The 23,106-nt window shown below is 37.6% G+C and overlaps 1 protein-coding gene across 2 annotated transcripts; it reads left to right on the top strand.

Moving 5' to 3' along the window:
• The first annotated feature begins 1,133 nt into the window (after positions 1–1,133).
• LOC107845734 lies at positions 1,134–20,715 on the top strand. 2 transcript variants are annotated; one of them, XM_016690208.2, is made up of 8 exons: positions 1,134–1,596; positions 13,897–14,070; positions 14,224–14,316; positions 14,396–14,464; positions 19,306–19,512; positions 19,966–20,091; positions 20,224–20,359; positions 20,480–20,715. In XM_016690208.2, exons 1-8 carry the CDS (start codon positions 1,342–1,344, stop codon positions 20,563–20,565), a joined length of 1,146 nt encoding a protein of 381 aa, XP_016545694.1. In that variant the 5' UTR covers positions 1,134–1,341; the 3' UTR covers positions 20,566–20,715. The 2 variants fall into 2 exon arrangements, with proteins under 2 accessions (XP_016545694.1, XP_016545696.1); XM_016690210.2 differs by having other exon boundaries at positions 20,224–20,715.
• Positions 20,716–23,106: the final 2,391 nt, after the last annotated feature.

The raw sequence follows: 23,106 nt of genomic DNA, 5'->3' as shown, positions 1-23,106 counted from the left end.
TTTAATATATAAATAACTTATAATAATTAAGTAGAGATGGTATAATAAAAAATTACGATAGAGATGGTATAATAAAAAATTACGGAGGAAGTAACTTATGAAGCAGGCATGTTGATGGAGACTTGTCTGCTTCTCCTTGCCATTACCTCTTATTATAGAGTAATTTTACATTTTTATCATATATTATTAATTTTCTAATACATAAATAACTTATAATAATTAATTAGAGATGATATAATAAAATCACAGAGGAAGCAACTTATGAAATATGTGGGAGAAACAGACATATTGACGGAGATAATTGAAGCAGTTGAAGCAGAAATGTCATAAATGCTTATTTTACTTTTTTTATTAAATATTATTAATTTTTAATATGTGAATAACATATTATAATTAATTATGTGTAATATAATAAAATCAAGTACTAATTAAAAGTGATATAGCAAAATTACTATAAAAAATATTTGTAATTTTTTTTAAGTGGGCCTCATATAAGTCATCAAGTTCATTTAAAATATCAATAGTTAATTTATCATTTCATATTATTTTTTACCTTTGCTATCAAATATTATTATCTTTTAATACTCAGATGACACATAATAATTAATTAAGAATGATATTTAATGAAGCTACGATTGAAACAGCTGAAGCAAATATGTCATAAATGTTTATTTTAACTTTTTATTAAATATTATTAATTTTTTAATACATAAATGACCTATAATAATTAATTAGAGGTGATATAGTAAATCACGAAACAAGCAGCTGAAGAAGGAGCCATATTGACGGAGAGCTGCCTGCTTCTCCGGCCCTTTAGTTAATTTATCATTTCATATTATTTTTTACCTTTTCTATCAAATATTATTATTTTTTAATACTCAGATAACACATAATAATTAATTTAGAGCAATATTTAATGAAGTTATGATTGAAGCAGTTGAAACAAACATGTTATAAATATTTATATTACTTTTTTATTAAATATTATTAATTTTTTAATAAATAAATAATTTATAATAATTAATTAAAGATAATATAATAAAATTACGGAAAAAGTATTTGAAGAAAAGGCATACGTGCTTCTTCTGCCCTATCCCTCTTATTAGAAAGTAATGTTTCTTTTGGACTAACATCAACTTACGAAACACCAGAAAATAAATAAAATATCACTTAATCTCCTAAAACTATTTTTTTTAAAAATATTTTTCATAAAAAGGTTTTCACCGTAAAATCTACTTTTGTCAAAAAAGGATAAAAAAGAAAACCAGGTGTATTTGGTGTACACGATTATATGAAAACCCAAAACCAGAAGTAATAAAGTGGTGATCCTGTGCAAATTCAATGGAGCAGGCAAATTCAATGGAGCTTCCGGTAATCGATCTGGCACCCTATCTTGAAGGGAAAGGGTTGGATTCGGAAATTAAGAGTGTGTGCTTGGAGGTGAGTCGAACCCTAGTAAACAGTGGAGCTTTACTGGTGAAGGATCCGAGATGCACAGCCGAAGATAATGATAGGTTTATTGATATGATGGAAAAGTACTTCCAACAGCCTCAGGAATTTAAGCGCCTTCAAGAGCGCCCTCATTTACATTATCAGGTCATTTCATTTGAATTTCTAATCCCCTGATTGTTATATGTTTGCTAACTTATGCCTTAAAGTGCATCTTCTCAAAATCCCCAAACTGTTGTATGTTGTATGTTTGCTACGTTATCAGAACACCTCTTGTTCCTTCTGTTCCAAAAGGTATAAGCTTCTAGATCATATTCATCCTTTCCTCCGTGTACCGTCTTGCCAGGTGTTCACTAGATCCGTAGGAGTTAAAATTCTTCATCTTAATACCTCGCTTGATGATTCTATTTTTTGTATTAACTATAAATGTATGTCAAGGAGTTGAGTTTTATTGCAATTTGATTGAATGGATCACAAATATTTGGAACTGTCTATATTTGTGTTAATATAGTGGAAACCTGCTGAGATAAAAAAGGACATTGTACAGTTTTACAGAATCTGTATACTGAATCCAAAACATTGAGACCACACTCTGTTATCAGTCCAGGGTCTTTGATTAGTGAAGAAGACAACATCATGTTACAGTGTCAATTTGGGGAACCGGAGATTAAAGAGTGTGTTATGGCATGCAATAGGGGATAAAGCTTCGGGTCCTTATGGCTATTCTATGGCATTCTTTATCGACTGTTGGTTATAGTGAGTTAACAGCTGTGGCGGCTATACAGAATTTTCATGCACAGAGCTTTTTTGAAAATTTTTTTCATAGCCTTGATTCCAAAGAAGATGGAGGCTAAGGAATTAAAAGATTTCAGACCTATTATTTTGATTGGGAGCATTTATAATTCTGACTGAGAGGTTAAAGCAAGTTGTGTCTAAGTTGGTGGATGTCCATCAAATGGCATTCATCGAAACTAGAAAGATCACAGATCGTGGATGCCATCCTGATAGATAATGAATGTGTGGATTTAAGGAAAATCAGGAATAGCATTTTATGTAAGTTAGATACAGAAAAAACATACGACCATTTAAACTTGGAGTTTCTCCGGAAGTCTATGGAAAAAAAGGGTTTTGGAGGTGGATCAAGTTTTGTGTTACCACAGTGAAATTCTTTGTGTTTATTAATGGTTCACCGTTTGACTTCTTTTCAGCTGATAGAAGATTGAGACAAGGGGATGTCTTATCTCTATCTCTTCATACCGTCAATGGATGGTCTCAATGACAGGCTAAGTCTCAATGACAGGCTAAGGACAACTCAGAGTAACAGGTGGATTAGGGGCTCCAGCGATATGGTTAAAGATAACGCTGGATACACTCATTTTCTTTGAAGCTGATAGTGATCCAGTGAAATATCTGAGTCATTTTCATCCTTTTCAAAACTATTTCAGGGATTCGTATTAACTGGGGTAAATGTTTCATCTACCTTTTTGTGAGGTGCTTGGCTTCTACAACTTAACTAACATTCTAGGGGGTAGTATAGGAGAATTGCCTCCATTTATCTAGGGATGCCCTTGGGAGCTAAGAGAAAATCAAACAAAACAAACAACAATATACCTAACAAGAAACAATAGGAATAAGTAACCACACCCAATAATAACATAAACACGGCTAACCAAGTAATACAACATTAATAACACACTCTGAAATAATATTGATGCTATAGCTACATGCCCGACTAACAAAATAAAGTCCTCTTACCTACTAACAATGAGACTCCCTTCCTACTATCTTTCTACCCGAATCTACTTTCTCCATACCTTTCTATCTAAGGTCATGTCCTCGGTAAGCTGAAGTTGCTCCATGTCATGTCTAATCACCTCCATCCAATATTTCTATGGTCTACCTCTACCTCGCTTGAATTCATCCCTAGCCAACCTCTCACACCTTCACACCTTCACACCTCCACACTGGGGCTTCCCTGCCCCTTCTCATCACATTTCCAAACCATCTCAACCTCACTTCACCCATTTTGGCTTTCTATAGACGCCACTCCCACCTTATCTCGAATAACCTCATTTCTAATCATTTCCTTCCTCGTATACCCATAAATCCATCGTAACATTCTCATCTCCGCCACCTTTATCTTTTGAATGTAAGATTTCTTGGCTGGCCAACACTCCGCCCCATACAACAAAGTGGTGGTTCCACCACTGTGTGAACTTTCCTTCGAGTTTAAGAGGCATCATCTTGTCACACAAGATTTCGGACGAGAGACTCCCTTTCATCCACCCTACCCCAATCCGGTAAGTGACATTCTCGTCAATCTCTCTATTTTCCTGAATCATAGATCCGAGATACTTGAAACTATTTCTCTTCGGTATGGCCTAGTGTCAAGTTTCACAACCACATCAGCCTCATGCGATGCCTCGCTGAACTTCCACCTAAAGTATTCCGTCTTGGACCTACTCAACCTAAACCCTTTAAACTCTAGGGTTTTCCTCCAAACCTCTAATTTAATATTAACTCCACCACGGGTCTCATCAATCAAGACTACATAATCCGCAAATAACAAACACCAAGGCACCTCACCTTGAATTTGCAAAGTCAAAACATCCGTCACCAAGACAAATAAAAACGGGCTAAGAGTCGATCCATGGTGTAAACTTATCAAGACGGAAAAGTGCTCCGAGTCCTTTCCCACAGTCCTAACCCGAGTATTGGCTTTGTCATACATATCCTTAATCACCCTAGCATACACTATAGGTACACCTCTAGCCTCCAAGCACCTCCATAAAACCTCCCTCTCCCTGAAGACTATCATAAACTTTTTCCAAGTCATTGAACACTATATGTAATTCCTTCTTTTGCTCCCTATACTGCGCAACCAGTCTCTTTACGAGATTGATGGCCTCAGTAGTCAAGCGTCCTGACATAAATCCAAACTGATTCTCAGAAATAGTCACAATCTTTCGTAACCTTAACTTTACCACCCTCTCCCAAAACTTCATAGTGTGGCTCAATGCCAGAAAAATTTGAGAGGAAGCTTGTCAATTGGAGGAACCAATATTAATCTTTAGGAGGGAGGGTGGCACTCATTAATTGCGGACTTGATTCCCTACCAACTTATATGATATCCCTCTATTCCATGCCAGTCAATATGTAGAACAAACAAGATGCTATCAGAAGAAATTTCTTTTGGTAAGGAAACTGTGACAACTAGTTTCACTTAGTAAAATGGGATGAAGTAATAACCAGCAAGAAGGAAGGTGGCCTAGGGTTTAGTAACTTGAAATACACAACCAGAATCTCTTGTTGAAATGGCTATGGATTTGCTTCAGATGAGCAGTCATTGTGGAAGGAAATTATCAAAGCAAGATATGAGATATAGGACTTTTGGATTAGAAAGTATGGAACTGGAGTATAGAGAACTGTCAAGAATTTGGCGCAAGATCAGTAGTAATTCCATAATTAAGGTACACAATGGAAGGAAGTCCTTATTCTAGGAAGACGATTGTTCAGTAAAATTGAAGACTAGATTTTCTATGTTATACAATTTGAATTTACAAAAACGAGCTATAATCATGGAGGTAAGGTGCAATTTGGGATAGTGTCTTATTTAAAAGACTCCTAAATGATTGGGAGGTCGATAAATTGGTAGACTTCTATGACACCCACGAGCAATTTCAAGATTTTAATATAAGGGAGTACAATTTAGTTTGGACTAAAGATAGGTAGGAGTCAAATCCACGTATTACTGCTTGCTTGATTCACACATACAACCTGGAGGCTGACCTTGGAACTTGGATGATGATATTGGAAGTGAAAATCCCATTTAAGGTAGCATGCTTCACATGGTTATTGGATAAACAGGCGGCTTTAACTCAAGATAATCTTATGAGAAGGGGCATTCAACTATGCTCCAGATTTATTTTGTTCGAGTCTAGACTGAGACAATAAATTCTCTTTTCTTACATTGTAAAGTGGTTGATAAACTATGACAAATTTTCATCAATCTAAGGGGTATCAGGTAGACCATGCCAAGGAGCATACATAGAGTCTTACAGAGTGTAATCAATTAGGTCACAGGGAGCAGTGTATTGTAAAGAGAAAAGCCGAAAAAAGAGATGAGGGCTTGCTTCATCGAAGCGAGAAGCGAAGCGCACGCTTTTTTCAACTAAACTGCAGTTTAATATAAAATAGAACAAAAAAGGGTCATATTTTCCCTTGTACTCTCCGAGAAAGGTTATGTTTACCCTCGTCATACTTTTTTGATATATTTGCCCTTATCATCCAACTTTGGGCCCATATTTGTCCTTGGACTGATAACTCCTATGTTATCACCCTTATTATTTTCTGTGGCGCCTATGTGGATATATATGTATCCAAATAAAATTCTTCTATCGGACCAAATATATACCTGATTGTGAGCTGCTATCGTTTTTCTGGTGAGTGAGGGACTAAACAATATGGCGAAGATTGTCCACAATAATGGTTGGATAAGAGGTTTCAATGTAGCAAAAGGAACAGAATGATAGAGTGGAAGTAACACACAAAATGAAGATAACACTCTCATGTGATCCCGATGAGAGTCAGTTGAAGTGTTTGAGGATTATTTTGATTCTTGTCAAGAAATGGACCTTGGGCCTAACTCAACCTCAAAAGCTAGCTCATGAGGGGAGGATTGTCCAAATCCATATAAATAGACCAATTACCCATCCCTTTTCCGATGTGGGATACTTAATACTCCCCTGCACGCCCAGGCCTCGTTAATTGGAGCGTGGACAATATAATATGGGGGCCCAACATCGGTGAACAAAGATTTGGGATGGGTCAAGAAACGGACCTTGAGCCTAACTCAACCTCAAAAGCTAGTTCATGAGGGGAGGATTGTCCAAGTCCATATATGTAGACCAATTACTCCTATCCCTTTTCCGATGTGGGATACTTAACAATTCTCTTTAAGGATATTTCAGCCCTCACATTAATTAGAGAAAAAGTCTTAATTTTCCAATTAATGAATGAAGTGGCTAGCATTCAACAGTTGGCTGGAATTTTGGGTGGAGAAATAAGTAAGATTCCAATCGATTACTTAGGAATTCCTTTGGGTGCAAAAAGTAAATCAAGAGATATATGGAATGACGTCATAGAAAGATGTGAAAAAAGATTGGCTAGATGGAAAGTACAATACTTGACTCGAGGACTCTGTATTGGTTGCCGTACTAACCTACTTGATGTCATTACCTCTTCCCGTTAATGTGGAGGAAAGAATCGATACTCTTAGGAGGAATTTCTTTTGTCAAGGAGGCGAGGAGGAAAAAAGTTATCATTTAGTCAAATGGGACATGTTAATTTTGTCTAAGAAAGATGGTGGGTTGGGTATCAGAAATCAGAGAAAGCAGAACAAAAACCTTTTGATGAAATGACTTTAGAGACTACCCAAGGAAGAACATTCTTTATGGGCCGTTGTGATTCAAGCTAAGTATGAAAAGAAAGGTTTTAGGAAGACAAAAAGAAGTAAATACCGCATAGGGCACAAGCTTGTGGAGGTCAATCAGGAACTTGTGGCATGTATTCTTTGAAAGAACTAGTTCCAATGTGAAAGATGGTAAAAGGATCTTGTTCTGGGAAGATAACTGGCTAGGGAATGGAAGTCTTAAGCAATTATTCCCTGACATTTATATTTTAAATCAGCACCAAAATTCTACTTTACACAATGTGTGGTCAAATCAAGGCTGGAACTTGACCTATAGAAGATTGATGCAAGACGGGGAGATGGAAAGATTGTGCAACTTTTATTGCACAGTAGACTAATGCAAGGGGCTACAGGAAGGAGAAGATACCCTAAGATGGAAATGCCACAACAAGGGCATTTTTTACTGTAAGTTCTGTGATACGAGACATAATATGGGAACGAATACAAAGTACAAAAATCAAACGATAATAAAGGAAAGACGATAACTAGATAGACACCAAAAAAGAAACGTAGGCAAACCAATGGTATATTAAACCAAGGTCCTCAAACGTAATCCTAATACAAGCACTTAAATCCTGCGAAGACCGAGAGAGGAATTGAACCCCCACACAACCAATGTTTCCAGACAGTCAACGAAGCTTCCAACAAGCTTGATAAACACTCTCAAGTGTAAACTCATAAAAAATCATTTAAGTCTAAGAAAAGAAAGAACCTAACTATTTATAATCATGGACTATTTATTATAAAATGGGCCAAAAAGTGACTCTATATGCCAAATGGGCCCAAAAGTAACCCAAAGTACCATATATTCAAATAAGGAGACTCCTCCATCGCTCATCCTCATCATGGTGGATCACAAAACTCCTCTTCATCTCTAAAGTTTGCCAATTACCTTGAGTTAGAATCTTTGGGGTAATTCGACTTGTATCAACCTCTGTTTCTTGAAGAGAATTTGTCCTCAAATTCAAGAAAACATCATTTTCAAAATCAAGATCCTTGGAGACGCCTTGGGATTGAGAGTTCATAACTCGCTTAGCCAACAAAAAATGGAATGCTAAGCTCTCTTTCTTGAGGTAAAACCTCTTCAATAGGCACTTTGTTGGCAAGCATATTTGGAACAGTGAGAACCCCATCACATGGATTTTCTACACCCTCCGCATTCTCATTAAAACTGTCAACCCCTTCTATGTAGTTTTCCTCTTGCTCCACCTCGTTTTTGTAGTAGGGTTCGCTTTTCCTGAGTATAATTGCTCTCCGAGTTGGACACTCACTCATTCGATGACCGCATCCATGACATCTAAAGCATTGGGTACCCTTAAGATTAGGTTTACCTTCTTCTCTAGGGAGATACCTTGGAGCATTTTTCTCAATGGTTTTTTTTCAAAAGACTTTTTGAATTCAGAGCCTTGTCTCCAAGTTTAGGACTCTTGATTTCCCATCTTAAGCTTGATGGCTTTCTCCGCCTTGATATCTCACTCAACATCAATGGCCGCTTCTAAAAGATCATCCATGCGGGCAGACTTGTGTATGGTCATTGTAGAGGCAAGTTCTTAGTTCAATCCCACTTTGAACCGGATCTTGGTGTGCTCTTCATCCTTATTATAATCAAGCTTTAAGAGTAGGTTTTGGAATTCATCATAGTACGCTTCAAAACGTTTTTCTTCTTGTCTCAAATTGTACAACTTGGCAAGCAACCCTTGTCTATACCTCTCCAGCACATACTTAGCTCTCATAATAGTCTCTTCCTACCATGATGGATAATGACTTCCATGAACAGCTCCATGTATTCTTTTAGCCGACTCCCAACAACTCAAAGCCTATCCATCAAATTGAGCAACGACATAGGTTGTCTTCTTAACATTGGAAAATCATTAGCTTGGACGATCCTATCACGTTGAGATTCCCATTTGAGGTACCCTTCGGGATTACTACCTCCTTGAAAACTATAAAGAGTGACCTTGATAGAGTTGAGGCCCATGTCGCGATCTCCATATCCATATCCACCTTGGTCCCTTGGACCATTTCCTTGAGCGCCATACCCATAACCTCCTTCTACATATTCCTCAAATTCTCCTTGAACCCTTACGGCTTGATTGGGTGGCATTTGATTACTTGGACTTGGTAAGGTAGGTTTGGATTTTGTGGTCTTTGGTAGTGTGGTATTTGGACTTGTGGCACTTGATGGGGTAGGTAGTAGGGTGGGTTGAGACCTTGTGGGTTCAATTATTGTGGAATTTAATAGTTTGGAACTTGGTTTTGTGGTGTTTGATAGGGTGAAGTGAGAATTTGTGGAGCTTGAGGTGGTGGTGAGTTTCGGGGCGTTGGTTGGGGTGGGTTAAATTGTGGGGTCGGGCTACATTTCGTGGAGTTTGATCGGTAATAGTATTAGGTAAGGGAGCATTACCTTGTTGGGCAGGGGAAAATATGTGGTGGAGAGTTCTACGAGAAATGGTAGTGGAAGTTTCTTGGACTTGCCCACTTGAGAAAGCTTGGAGATGTTTTGCGGAGTAGCATTTGAAGAGTTAGGATTCCCCTCCACACTCACCATCCTTCCATCAATATTCGTCATTCTTCCTTCCACATTTGATATCTTCTCATTCATGTTTGATGTCTCTCCCTCATGACATTTATATCTTGTCGCTACCCCATGATGGCCACGACCAAAGTGTCCAAGTTTGCCCCGCTCGTGGTAGGTTGGATCTCATCCCCCGGTGCCATGGTACCTATCAACAAGACACTCAACACAACTAACAAACATGGTTAACGTTAATGAAATCAAATCTCACAATCACTAGTGTCTTCACACTTGGATTGACTCACAATTAGCTCGACTTGTTGAACTTGCTTGTTCACGTTGATATATGAGGTGTCAATTTGCTACTCTCGGTTAGAATGGATTCTTGTTGAGAGTAGAACGGACGACTCAATTGAAAAACTAAAGGACTTGAATTGAAGAAGCTAACTAAGAAATAAACGATAAAATCATATAAAAGGGACAAGAAAGAAACGAGACAGACTCAAGAACTAATCAACAACTAAGTAGGGCTCTTACTAGTTGAAAATTAGTTCTAAGAATCAGAGGAAGTAATTAGGAATCAAGAAAATGAAACTAGAACGGTAGAACCTGAGGAAAATTTGATTTGGAGTTGTTGACCTACATTGGTTGAGGTGCGGCTGCAGGTGAGGGGGTCTTCCTTCGCAGGTGGGACTTCGCACGTCACTTCCAGTGAACCTGCAGTCACCTTTTAGTATGGGTAACAAACCCCAATGTGTTTCAACCCTTTATTTCACTCCAAAAAAAAAAACACTCAGATTTAAAGACCCATTTTCAATTTTCTTCATGCTCAACTCAACAATGGTAGAACCTTCAAATCAACTCTGATAAAGCTCAAATTTTAGATTTAGGCTCAAATAGTACTAGAGAACAAGAATCTAGCACTAGAAACTCAAGAAAACACAAAAATAAAAAACTCAAAATTTGGAGAAGACCCAAAAACTCATTTCGTCTCTGATACCAAATGTACCAAATGTATACAGGACAAAATACGAAAATCAAACAATAATAAAGGAAATACGATAAATAGATAGACACATGAGAAGGAACGTAGGCAAACCAATGGTATATTAACCCAAGGCCCTCAAACGTAATCCTAATACAAGAACCTAAATCCTATGAAGACCAAGAGTGGAATTGAACCCCCTCGCAACCAACGTTTTTAGACAGTCAACGAAGCTCCCAACACGCTTGATAAACACTCTCAAGTGTAAACTCATCAAAAATCATTCAAGTCTAAGAAAAGAAGGAACCTAGCTATTTATAGCCATGGGCTCTTTATTACAAAATGGGCCCAAAAGTGACCCTAAATGCCAAATGGGCCCAAAAGTGACCTAAAGTGCCTAATATCCAAAGAAAGAGCCTCCATCGCCCATGCTCATCCCGGTGGACCTCAAAACTCCTCTTCATCTCTAAGGCTTCGCCAATTACGTTGAGTTAGAATCTTTGGGGTAATTCGACTTGTATCATTCTGCCTATAAGGACATGAATTGGATGGGTTCTTAGATCAGTTTTTGTCTTGGAAGCTTATCTGGAAAGTAAAATTCCATAAAGTAGCTATTTTCACTTGGTTGGTCGTGAAAGAAGCTTTTTTAACTCCGGAGAACCTAATGAAGAAGGGCAAACATTTGTGCTCAAGATGCTTTTTTTGTGAACATAATGCAAAGACAATTTATCATCTGTTTCTTCATTGTAACGTAGTCAACCAACTTTGGAATCTATTTACCTATTTACCAGCTTCAGAGGCAAGAGGCATTAGGTGGACGATGCCGGAAAGAACAGGGGAGGTACTAACTGGAATTTTGAGGGTGGTGGTATCACTAATAAAGACAGATGGAAAATTGTCCCAGCAGTAATATGGTGGATCATTTGGAAAGAGAGAAACTCTAGGTGTTTTGAAGGCACCAATAGCTCTCTTCAAAAGTTAAAGATGAGCTGCAGTATAAGTTTTTGTTATTGGTGTAGCTCGGAGTATATAGATGACCCAATTTCTATAGTAGAATCCTTGTAAGATGAGATGGGATTTAGTGTTGGTCTATTGTTTCTACTGTTTTGGATATAGATTCAATGATGTAATTGTGGCTTCCAGCTTTTGTGCTGATGATTTATATACAGTCTGCTACCATTTTCAAAAAAAATATTACACTTTTCTTTAATTGTTATATTAAATAAATTCTATGGATTCAGAGTTTGATATGTTGGCTTACTAAAGTTTCAGCTGAAATAGCGAAGAAGTGGCAATTTCCTATGTTCTGATGCAAATAATGTTTCCAAGAAAGCTAAAAAAAGTGTAAATTTCTCAGTCGTTTTAATGATTTTGCTGATGGAAAAACATTTAGGATTTATATTCTTCTAGTTTTGCTAATTTTTTTATTGCTCTCAATTAGCTCCTCAGAGCAACTACAATCTTCAAAATCAAAGACCTTATTGAGGATTCATAATCTCCTGAACTATCCAAATGCTTTGAGTAATCGGAACAATGACACTGATTTCTGTAGAAAGTTTTAACTGATACTAGACCTCAGTTCAAATTTCTTTTCATAGTGACATACCTCAAGAAATTTCATCGTTCACAAGCCTCTAGATTTTAATACTAGATGGAAATAAGTTCACCTGAAGACTTCCCTATTGACTTGGTTCACTTGTTGTTTTGGCAGTTTTGAGAGTAAAGAACAATTCTCAATTGGGTTTGTTGGGTCAGTTGGGTGGGGAGGAAGAATTATATTGGGAGGAAATTTTAATTGGGTTAAATGTATATCCACGTAGGCGCCAGGTAAGATAATGAGGCTGGGGACATGGGAGTTAATGGTCCAAGAGCAAATATGTGCCCAAAGTTGGATGCTAAGGGCAAGTATACCAAAAAGTATGACGTGGGGTAAATATAACCTTTTCCTAGGAGTACAAAAGCAAATATGACCCTTTCTTGAAAATAGAAAATAATAAATTTGCATAGATAACCCTGAACTCAATAGAAATAACATATTAAGGAAATTTTTTCAATTTTAAACTGGAAAGTAAGCAATAAATGCCATAAATAGGATAAAAATGCTAAAGATTTTCACTACAATCAGAAACCAAACAATAAACTGAAAATTTGTAAGCAACAGCAAACAGGAAAGCTAAAACAAAAAAGTAACAAAACAGAGAACAAAAAAGTTACAGTAAACTAACAGAGGAGTAGAGACGAATAGAAAAAATTCAAAAAAAGAGAAGTGAAGAATTAAAAAACAGAGGAAAAAAGAAGAAAAAAAGAGGAGAAGAGAAAAGGAATAGAAAGCAGTGGAGAATGGAAAAGGAGAAAAAAATTGAAAATAGTAGAAGAGAAAAGGAATTGAAAACAGAGGAGAGCAGTAAAAAAGGAAAGAATCGGGAAAAGAGGAGAAGAGAAGAAAAAAAAATTGAAGAGAAGAACTCAGCTTGAAGCCCTAGAATCGGAGAAGAACAGCAGCAAGAAGAACCAAAAAAATGTGTAAGACTGTTGCAATTTTTTTTAAAAATAGACCTAAAATCTTGCTTTTTCCATAAAAGCAACGCTTTACTGTCGCCTCGCTTTTCTCTTCCTCTGCTGAAATGAGCGTTTTTTTTTTCTTTCCCTCGACTCGCTTTAGTGCCGTGAAGCGCTTGACCTTCGCCTCTTCTCGCTTCACTCAAGAAGCACTGAAGCGAGCGCTTTTTTTAACACTGATGGGGGAGATGGAAAATTTTCCCTGCTTTCATATGGTGGACTATTTGGAGAGAGAGGAACCAGAGGTGTTTTGAAGATAAATCCTGTACTTTCCAGAAACTAAAAAAATGAACTGTTTAGTGCTATTCCATTTTTTGCGTAAAAATGAATATCCTTTAGTAGTTGAGGACATTTCTTGTGTTCTAGAATGCTTATGTGTAGATAGGTAGCAGGTTTTGCTGTTCTGACTATTACTTGTAATTATTACTGGAAAACACCTTTGGTGTAGTTCCCTTTTTATATTATATATGTTACCTTTCTCATAAAAATATTTGGAACTCTCTGTTCTGTTTCTATTTCCCTTGCTATATCAGCGAGATAAGCATAGAATGAAATGCTCTACAGCTCTTATAGGTTGCTAATAAACTGTACAAAAGCATATGGTAAAAGACTTCGGGAGTAAAAGGGATGCAGAGCATCTGACTCTAATTTGGAAACGACTTCGAATAGTACACAATTTCTATTTTCTGATGCTTATACTACATTTTTTTTTAACATTAAAGGAGCTGCATGTACTACATGTTGAAATAACAAACTTATTTTGCTTTGATTTTCTTTCTCATGGTTTTGCTGTCAATTATTGAGGAGCGACTGCTAATTTTATCAATTAATAACTAGAAAAAGAGGTGGTTCAGTAAATTCCAAGTCTGCTCATTAAGTCTCTTTTTTTGGAAGACTATTCATGTCAATGTCTGACAGGTGGGGGTGACACCTGAAGGAGTTGAAGTCCCGCGTAGCCTGGTCGATGAGGAAATGAAAGAGAAGCTCAAAGCAATGCCTAAAGAATATCAACCATCTAGTCCATCTGGACCAGATCCTAAATGGAGATATATGTGGAGAGTTGGTCCCCGTCCAAAGATTACCCGTTTTAAGGTTTCTCCACTCATTTCCCCATTTCAATCATGTTATTTAAGATGAGATTGATCAAAAATATTCCTTGATTTAGTTACCAATCAATGAATACAATTAGTGCCATAAGAACTGAAAATTGCTGCTAGTAAGTAAACAAGCATTATATTCTTTCAGGAACTGAATTCAGAGCCAGTAATACCTGAAGGCTTTCCTGAATGGAAATGTACTATGGATTCATGGGGATATAAGATCGTATCTACTATAGAGGTGGGTCGTAAGCATTTGTATGTTTTATCTATGTAATTAGTTTGACAATTCTGAAATGTGACTGCTTGGTCTTTTTCAGTCTGTTGCTGAAATGGCTGCCATTGGTTTTGGTCTCTCAAAGGATGCATTTACTTCCCTAATGCAGCAGGTGACTGTTGTTTCATGTCGGTGGAAATTTTTTCATATTGGGTCTCCAATGGATTGCTTGTGTATTATAAATTTGATGACAATTAATTATTGTTTGTCGGTTATGATACTGTTTTGTGGTACAACTCAAGAACTCCCCCTTTACCTCCAAGGGGAAGGCAGTCGGTGTACAGAATTTCTCTTAAAATCGATTCCGATGAACAATGGATATGCCTAAGATTGCCTAAGTGGGACTGATTGTTGTTGGTGTGACATTGATATAAAATCCAACATGTGAAGAGCTTGAATACACATTTCTAGTATTGCTTGTATCGTGTACGAAAATTGTTGCATTACTTCACTGGTTGCAATTTGTTCCGTGGATCTATTACATGAATGCTATATCTTCATCTTTGCTAGGATGTATCAGAACAAGAAGCAAATGTTGATACTTTTTAAAAAAAGTTACGCACTTTGATCTCTCTTTGCTTTTCTTATTTCAGATTCTGTTAACATTGTGACTAAAACGTCCTTTCGAATTATGTTGCCCGGACTCTTATAAAAATGTCAACGGGCACGTGTGGGATTCTCCAAAAGTAATGTATTGTTGGAGAATCTGACACGGGTGCGTCATTGAAAGTGGAGAGTCTGCACGACTTAGCTTTCTAATGAGTTTTCCCTGCCTTGCTGCAGTTACTGTTACTAGTGTGACTTGGTCCTTTTATGTCTAGTGACCTTTTATATCATTCATATACAAATAGCATTATTAATAAGTTTACTGGTCTTCAGATTTATATTGGGGACTATGGGGAATAGTAAGTTTCAACTTGATTGGTTGGGTTTAAAGGCATGGAGTTGCAATCTAGGGGGTATGGTCTGGGCAGATTGGAATTTGTGCTATTTATAACTTATTTGGTGAATAGTCACATTTTCATTTTTAAAGGCCGAGTGTATTTCTGGAAAGCACCAATTGAGTGCATCGGGCCCTTATAAATACTAACTGCTCATTTTATTCATCTCCAAGACAAGGTTACATTGAGGTGAGGGATTAGAAACTAACTCACTAATCCGTGGTGAAATTTAGCTGGCACTAACTTTTTAACAACTTGAGAGGAAATACACTATGTAAGAACAGCTTGATCATGGAGACTCAAAGGTGATGTTGTAACTCCTTTAGTTTGCATCTCCGAAAGGTGTGTATATTCCATCTTTTCATGTTCATAATATTCCATCTTTTCATGTTCATAAGCCCCTTGATTTGTGATGGCAATTCATCAAATATTGATATAGTTGTGTCTGGTTGAGGGAATGGTTAAGGGACACAAGCTTGTCTGCAACTTGTTTGCTCTCCTTGTAGCAGTGTTTAAGTGTGAATTTTGTGTGGTACATGCGCTCTTGAAGTTCTTCGAATTCACTAGATATCCTCCATGGAGTTAAGGTTATGAACACAGTTCACAAAAAGTTTGGAGTCACTATCAGCATCAATGAATTGAAAGCCATAATAAGCACCATATTATGCCATAATGAGGAGCAGAAGCCTCTGCCCAATTACTGGTTCCCCAAGTACCAGAGAGTAAGCAAAACTTAGACAGCCTTATCCCTTATCACGCCTCAACCACCACATTTACCATCCTTACTACTACCACTGGAATTTAACTTAAACATTTGAAAGAGTGGGTTTAATCTATTCAGTAACAATAGTCTTTGGAAAGTGCAAGTTGCTTCTCAGTAACTGAATAGCCTCTTCCCAATTTGGACTCTAAGTTGAGATGACTAAATTGCAGATTCACAAGATTGGTGATAGAATGCAATAAGAGATAGCGACTTCCTCACATTAGTTCTAGTTGTATCTTATTTGGCAGTGCACCTAGCTCTGCATATCTCCCAAGAGGCAATTATTTCCAGACTTTTAACAACAAAGGTATAAACATGATTTTTCATTTTGCCTCTGCTCCAGTAGATCTCCATAGGGTCACACAATATTCTCCACAGTTCTTGAGCAAATAAATGAACTAATGCAGAACAGGTGGTCAGCAGTTCCAATCAGTGGTGATGGTGTGAGAAATATCAGAGAAGAATATTATTAAATTGTTGTAACAACATTATTACATTGAGACCTTATTTATGGACATTACATTCCAATCCTTTTCCAAATAGGACTTTTATATGTAATTCTTGTTACTACTCATATTTTAACACTCCCTCAAGTTGGTACATACAAGACATATGTACCAAGCTTATTATGGATATAATTAATATGAGGATCAATGAGGGATTTGGTGAAGATATCTGTAAGGAAGCTGGTAAGTGTTGCTCCGGATGTCTAGGAGACCTTAGTTGAAGAAAAGTAGTAACGTTGTCGGAAACTCGATTTGTTGCTGTAAAATTGCCGGAAACTGGTATAAAATATATGGGTCATCTCGAAATCAAGAGATAAGTAGATCTTAAACAAGAAAGTCACCGAAAAACTGGCCGAAACATGCTCACATGCGGGGTTATTAGATTTGATTGTTGAAAAATGGTCACAATCTAAGAAAAAATTATATGGGTAGGGTCAGAATGATGGCACGACCCTACTGAGAAAGAGAAATTATATGCATAAGGGCGGAATGGTGGCACGATCCTATTGGATAAATAGAAATTATATGGGTAGGGTCGGAATGACGGCACCAGAGAAATTATATGGATAGGGGCGGAATAGTGGCACGACCTTATTGGATAAATAGGAATTATATGGGTAGGGTCGGAATGACGACACGTCCCTACTGAAAAAAAGAAATTATATGGGTAGGAACGAAATGAAGACAATACCCTGCTGAAAAAGAGAAATTATGTGTAGGTTCAGAATGATGGCACAATCCTGCGCCAAATCAGATTTGAGGAGTCACCGAAAAGACACACAGTTCTATGCAACTCAGATATGCGAAAGTAGTCCGTAAAGATGCACGACACTGCACAAATTAAATATGAGAAGTAGTCCAACGAGATGCACGGAGTTTTACAAACCAGATATGATAAAGTAGCCACGGCAGATATACACAATGCTCCGAAATTAGATATGAGAAAGTAGTCACCGGAAAGATGCATGATGCTATGCAAATTAGATATGAGAAGCCACCCGAAAGAAGCACGAAGGCCCAACTTTTGTTAACACGATCATTGGCCAGACGGACAATGTAAATGAGCAATAGCCGCCCGCCAGCAGTGGAAACTCTTTGCTTCTCTATCAAGATCGTAGAGGCTATGATACCATGTGAGAAATGGAAGGGAAGAATATTATTAAATTGATGTAACTACATTATTACATTGAGACCCTTTTTATAGACACTATATTCCAATCCATTTCCAAATAGGACTCTATATGCTATTCCTATTCTTACTCATATTCTAACAGATGGGTGGGTAGAACATCCGCGGAAGTAATTGAAATTCCCATTCTGGAAATTCTTGCATCAGTGGTTATCTTGTCTCTCTGTGCTATCCACACAATGAAACATCTTGAAAGCAACACCTTTCTTCCATTTCATCGCATTAATCTAAGTTTTTTGCTTCTTTCTGAACAAATTCCGTTCTGAAGCCACAGAATAGGTTCCACTGTTGTCAGCCATACAGATAGGATTGTTATCGACTGTGAATATTAAAAAGTCTTGGATACTGTGAACCTTATCAACCACATGTTGAGGAAGAATAATAGATACCAGTCACCCCAATTTAAATGACTGTTTAAACCATTTTGGAGAGCTTAATTCTTCTGACCTGTGACCTTCAGGTAAAAAGTTGCACCGAGGACCTAATTTTGTCCAATTATCAAACAAAAAGCTGCATCCCCTTTTCCAAGCTTCCATAAAATATGCTGATCTACAAACTTTTTAACCTTACACATGGTTCCACCTAATAAATTCCCAATTGTATTCCCTAGAACGTTATCTTGCTGCCTCTTTTTGTTAAGTTTCCACTTTCTATTCACATTCACTTCAAATCTCTTCATCTTTACATCTCTTTATTCCTATTTTCCTACATAGTAAAAATAAAATATTAAGCACAAAGCAATTTGATGAATACTCAAAAGACAATTTGAAGTAGCAAAATGTGAGGCAAATACTAGCTAAAATGTGTGTATTTTGACTGAACATCAATGCACATACCTGATTATTGTTCCAACCCTTCACCTCTCGCTGAAAACCCTCTCTGTATAGTCTGGGTCTTTGTTGTGAGTAGTGAAATGCCTTAAATCAGATGTGAACAAAAAGAGTCACGAGGATCATAAAAATGAGATGACAACTCTTGCATTCTTTGCTTTACGAGTGGAATGTTGCTTAAAATGGTTTGAACAACAACAACAACAACAACATACCCAATGAATTCCCACAAGTGGGGTCGTTAAAATGGTTTGGACAAGAAAGAAAATTGCAAGAAACAGATACATTTGTTTCTGAAAGAAAAATTTGGAATAGTCTCTCTCTATTGAATCGCGCTTGCTAATTGGTACTTGGGACCCACTACTAATATTCTTGGGTGTATGATCATAATATGTTCTGCGAGTTTAAAAAATGTTCTCTAGGAATGTTATTTTGTTTCTCATTGAAAGGGGGAGCGTTGAAGTAACGGATAAAGTTGCTGCCATGTGACCAGGAGGTCACAGGTTTAAGCCGTGGAAACAGCCCCTTGAAGAAGGTGAGGCTACGTACAATAGACCCTTGTGGTCCAGCCCTTCCCTGGACCTGCACATAGTGGGAGCTTTAGTGCACCGGACTGTTCTTTTATTATTTTGTTATCATTATATTTCTTTCTTGACATAAGTAGGGGACACGGTCTGTTTTCGCTCTATTTAGTTCAACTCTCTATACTAATTCAAATTTTCAGGGACCACATCTGCTTGCTCCGACGGGAAGTGACTTGAGGCGTTATGGCAAAGAGGGAACAGTATTTGCAGGATACCACTATGACCTGAACTTCCTTACAATTCATGGGAGAAGTCGATTTCCTGGACTAAGTATTTGGCTTAGAAATGGGCTAAAAATGGAAGTGAAGGTTCCTGTAGGATGCCTCCTTATTCAGGCAGGAAAGCAGGTATAAAGTATTCTATGCACTTACTTATTTTCTTGACAGTACTAATGCATTTAACATTTAAATCTACTATGCTGTCTTAAGATGTTTATGCACCACTGCTAGATTTTCATTGGCATGGTGAAGTAGTAAACTGTAGTCCTATGTTTTCCCATTTTTATTGGAGAAAAGTAAAACGAATGTCATGTTTGATCATTTTCTATGTTTGAATAAATATGCTCACTTTTTATAAGAAAATTAGAATTAGTCGCTATTAGCTCTGCGGCAGTGTCTGGCATAAATGTAATGTTAAAATGCCAATTTTTCTAATCAAGACATATCTTAATATGTTCAATTTTCAAGATCTGTATCATATAATCGAAGGTATTTGATTTATAAGTATTCCTAATTTACCTGGCATATTATGGAAGTTTCAGTTGCTACTATTTTTAACTTCTTGTTCAATAATGTACTCAGATAGAATGGCTGACAGCTGGAGAATGCATGGCTGGCATGCATGAAGTTGTTGTAACTAATAGGACCACTGATGCAATTAAACGAGCTCTGGAGCAAAAGTGCAGTTTGTGGAGAGTATCCTCAACGGTGAGTGAGGAAGTTGGGGTGAAACCTTTTATTTCTGGGTCGAAACTTCTATTTAATTCCAAAAGTTGCAATTGTTTGAAGGTTGACTTGTTGAAAGTGATCCTAACTTGATTCATTTTCTGTTTCACCTAGCTATTTGCACACATAGCATCAGATGCAGTTCTGAAACCTTTAGGGCATTTCTCAGAGAGTCCTCTTGCAAGCAAGTATCCTCCCATTTGTGCCGGTGAATATGTTGAACAAGAGCTTGCTGACATAAATCTTAAAGGTAATAAAGGAGCTTAATGAATCCCTATTTAAATTAGTAAGTGGATACCTATAGCACTCAAGACTAGCTATCAATGATGAAGCAAATTGAAACTGAATTCTTTTGTCAATTCCTGGCCAGTGAACAGTTCCAAGAGCCTCTGTAAAGGAGCAAAGTATGACTGTATCATCAATTCCCTATTTCTACTTTGTTCAACACTAAGGTGATTGGATATAGATCCCAAATGACTGCAACATGTGCTTGATTTGTTCTATCATTTGATTGGCTAAAAGATGAAATGTCACGCCATCCATTTTTGGATTTGCTTGATTTATTAACCGTTTGTGATTCAATTGAGTTATGTCAGTTTGGTAGTGTCTATTATGTTGGTGATGCTTTACATATATTCAAGGGAAAAGGGGCAAATTTACCCTTTTACTTTGGAAAATTGGCCAAGTATACTTTGGGGTTAAATTTACCATCGTTGTCATACTTTGAGGCTAGATTTACCCTTCTACTTTGAAAATTGGCTAAATATATCCTTCATCATACTTTGAGGCCAAATTTGCCCTCGATGTCACCTTCATTGTTACGAAACTTTTCATTTGTAACATTCCTTTAACATAGAAATTCAAATCAATGTTAAATGACACCTTAGTCTAACCTGCTCGATCTGAACCGCAAAAAATATACAAACAAATATGCTTCTCTTAGTTTGTCGGTCAGTTTTTTTCAATGAACTACTATACTTCTCTTTCAATGTGGAGCGCCAGTAGGTTGTTTATAAATGAACAAAAAATAAATAAAATGGGATGGGATAGCGCAGAAGCATGGAACTAGAGGATTAGTACCACATACCACTACCATCCCTACACACACTCTGATGATTCCTACAACACCTTCCACAGAGAGGATTAGTACGATCATTGTTCATGCTACCTTGGGCCTAGAGCCTAGCGCTCTATCCCAATTGTAATTCCTTAACTTTAGCACTAGCGCACTAGTTGAAGAAGGAGCTAGGGCTGAGAATTTTTAGCAGAACTGGGAATGGTTACCACTCTCTGACCTTGACTTAAAACTACCTGTTTTAGCCTTCTTACTCTTTTCTTTTTTTCTCCCTACGCTTCTCCTCCTTATTTTGCTGAGCATGAACCATAAGCCTATATAGGACAACCACCTGCTGGTTGTTTTGAGCAACTACTGAATGAGCTAAGGTAGTGAAAGTGGCTCTGAATTCAGCGTGAGAGACATGCTCATTTAGGGGATCTTCCTGAACAGGTGGATGTGCGGGCTGCTTCCCGTTTCTTCTTTTGTTATTCTTCTAGGAGGCATTTTTCTATAACAGAATAAATGATGTATTAGAAAGAGAGTTTAAATAGAGCTATGCTCAGTCGCAGGACATGAATACAAAAGAAGGGAAACTTTTCCTAAAACGTCTTGTAGCCTCTTATCCATAAGTGTAGTGCGCTTCACACTCATTCACAAGACTTTACTCAATGCGTCTTTCAGACTTCTTAGGACACTGTAAAATCTTAGGCTCTGAAACCAAGTTTTGTCACGATCCAAGTCTACCCCTAGTCGCGACAACAGTGCTTATGTCACAAGTGACCACAAGCTAACCCATGAGCTAGTACCTGCTGTGAGCACTGAATAAAGTAATAAAATACACAGGTGCGGAAGTAAACTGTCAACGCCATAAGGTTTTAAATACTGATAAGATAATGTAAAATTGGATACTGAAATACCTGCTGTGGGCTCAACACTCTCTCCCTTCGCATCCTCTCACTCGTTATACGACTGATTTGCAACATCCTTGAGTTGATAAGTTGCCAACTCCACTCCTTCTATCTCCTCCACATGCATCACCTTAAAGATCTTCTCCATCTCATCCACAAACTCCTGTGGATCTTCTTCTACCTTGGTGCCAGTAAACTTGGGCGGGTTCATTCTCATGAACTGACCCACCCTAGTAGCTTCAGATGTAACAGATGCAGACCCAACATCTTTCGATCATTAATCCTGATTGGCCACCAACTGTGCCAGCATATGAATAAACTGTCTGAATTCTGCATTAGAAATATCCCTCTGAGAAGTCGGGGACAGTTAACATTGGTCCGTGGAGCCCGAGGTGGGCTGGTCGGGACTGGGGGTACTCCCAGGGTAGGAACAGGCTCTAGGGTGAGAGCTCTATTATGGGTTCGCATCCCATGAGTGGACCTCATCTGTCTGTGCATTCTAATCGATAGTGCGATGAGGAGGCATGATCGATTTTTCTGAAAAGCAAGAGAGCATTGATTAGAGGCAGATTAGACTCCAAAGCACGAACTAGATCACAAAGAAGGGAAACATTCCTAAACGCCTAGTAGCCCCCTGCTTATATGTGTGGCGCGCTACACACCCATAAATAAAACTTTACCCGATGCGATTTCGCAGATACCCTGGGACCATGAACCGTGCTCTGATACCAAGTTTGTCACGACCCGAAACGAGGCCCTGGCCGTGACGAGCATCCCGAACCATGAAGGTTCGGACACCCTTCTAAACTTGAAATCATATACACCATTCATACATAAACTAGGAAATACGAAAGTTATGGCAAGGTGGAATCATGGTCATAAATCTGATATGAATTTAACATTTAAAAATGAAAATCAAAACTAACTAGCAACATCTGCTAACCGTCTTCAAAATCTCTACTACATGATCACTAACACAATTTGAAAATTGGGACAAGGCCCCCAGTAGACCAAAGCCATATCTAATAATAC

The sequence above is a fragment of the Capsicum annuum genome, chromosome 10 (assembly GCF_002878395.1).
Source record: "Capsicum annuum cultivar UCD-10X-F1 chromosome 10, UCD10Xv1.1, whole genome shotgun sequence".
NCBI lineage: Eukaryota > Viridiplantae > Streptophyta > Magnoliopsida > Solanales > Solanaceae > Capsicum > Capsicum annuum.
Note: the sequence above shows the minus strand (reverse complement) of the source record. Positions and strands in the feature narration are given on the sequence as shown.

What these genes read in the sequence shown, in the direction of transcription:
- LOC107845734 (XM_016690208.2), top strand. Translation starts at nt 1,342, where the DNA reads ATGGAGCAGGCAAATTCAATGGAGCTTCCGGTAATCGATCTGGCACCC. An exon ending in GCCCTCATTTACATTATCAG is followed by an intron (nt 1,597 to 13,896) that starts GTCATTTCATTT and finishes AATGTCTGACAG; the next exon opens with GTGGGGGTGACACCTGAAGG. An exon ending in AGATCGTATCTACTATAGAG is followed by an intron (nt 14,317 to 14,395) that starts GTGGGTCGTAAG and finishes GGTCTTTTTCAG; the next exon opens with TCTGTTGCTGAAATGGCTGC.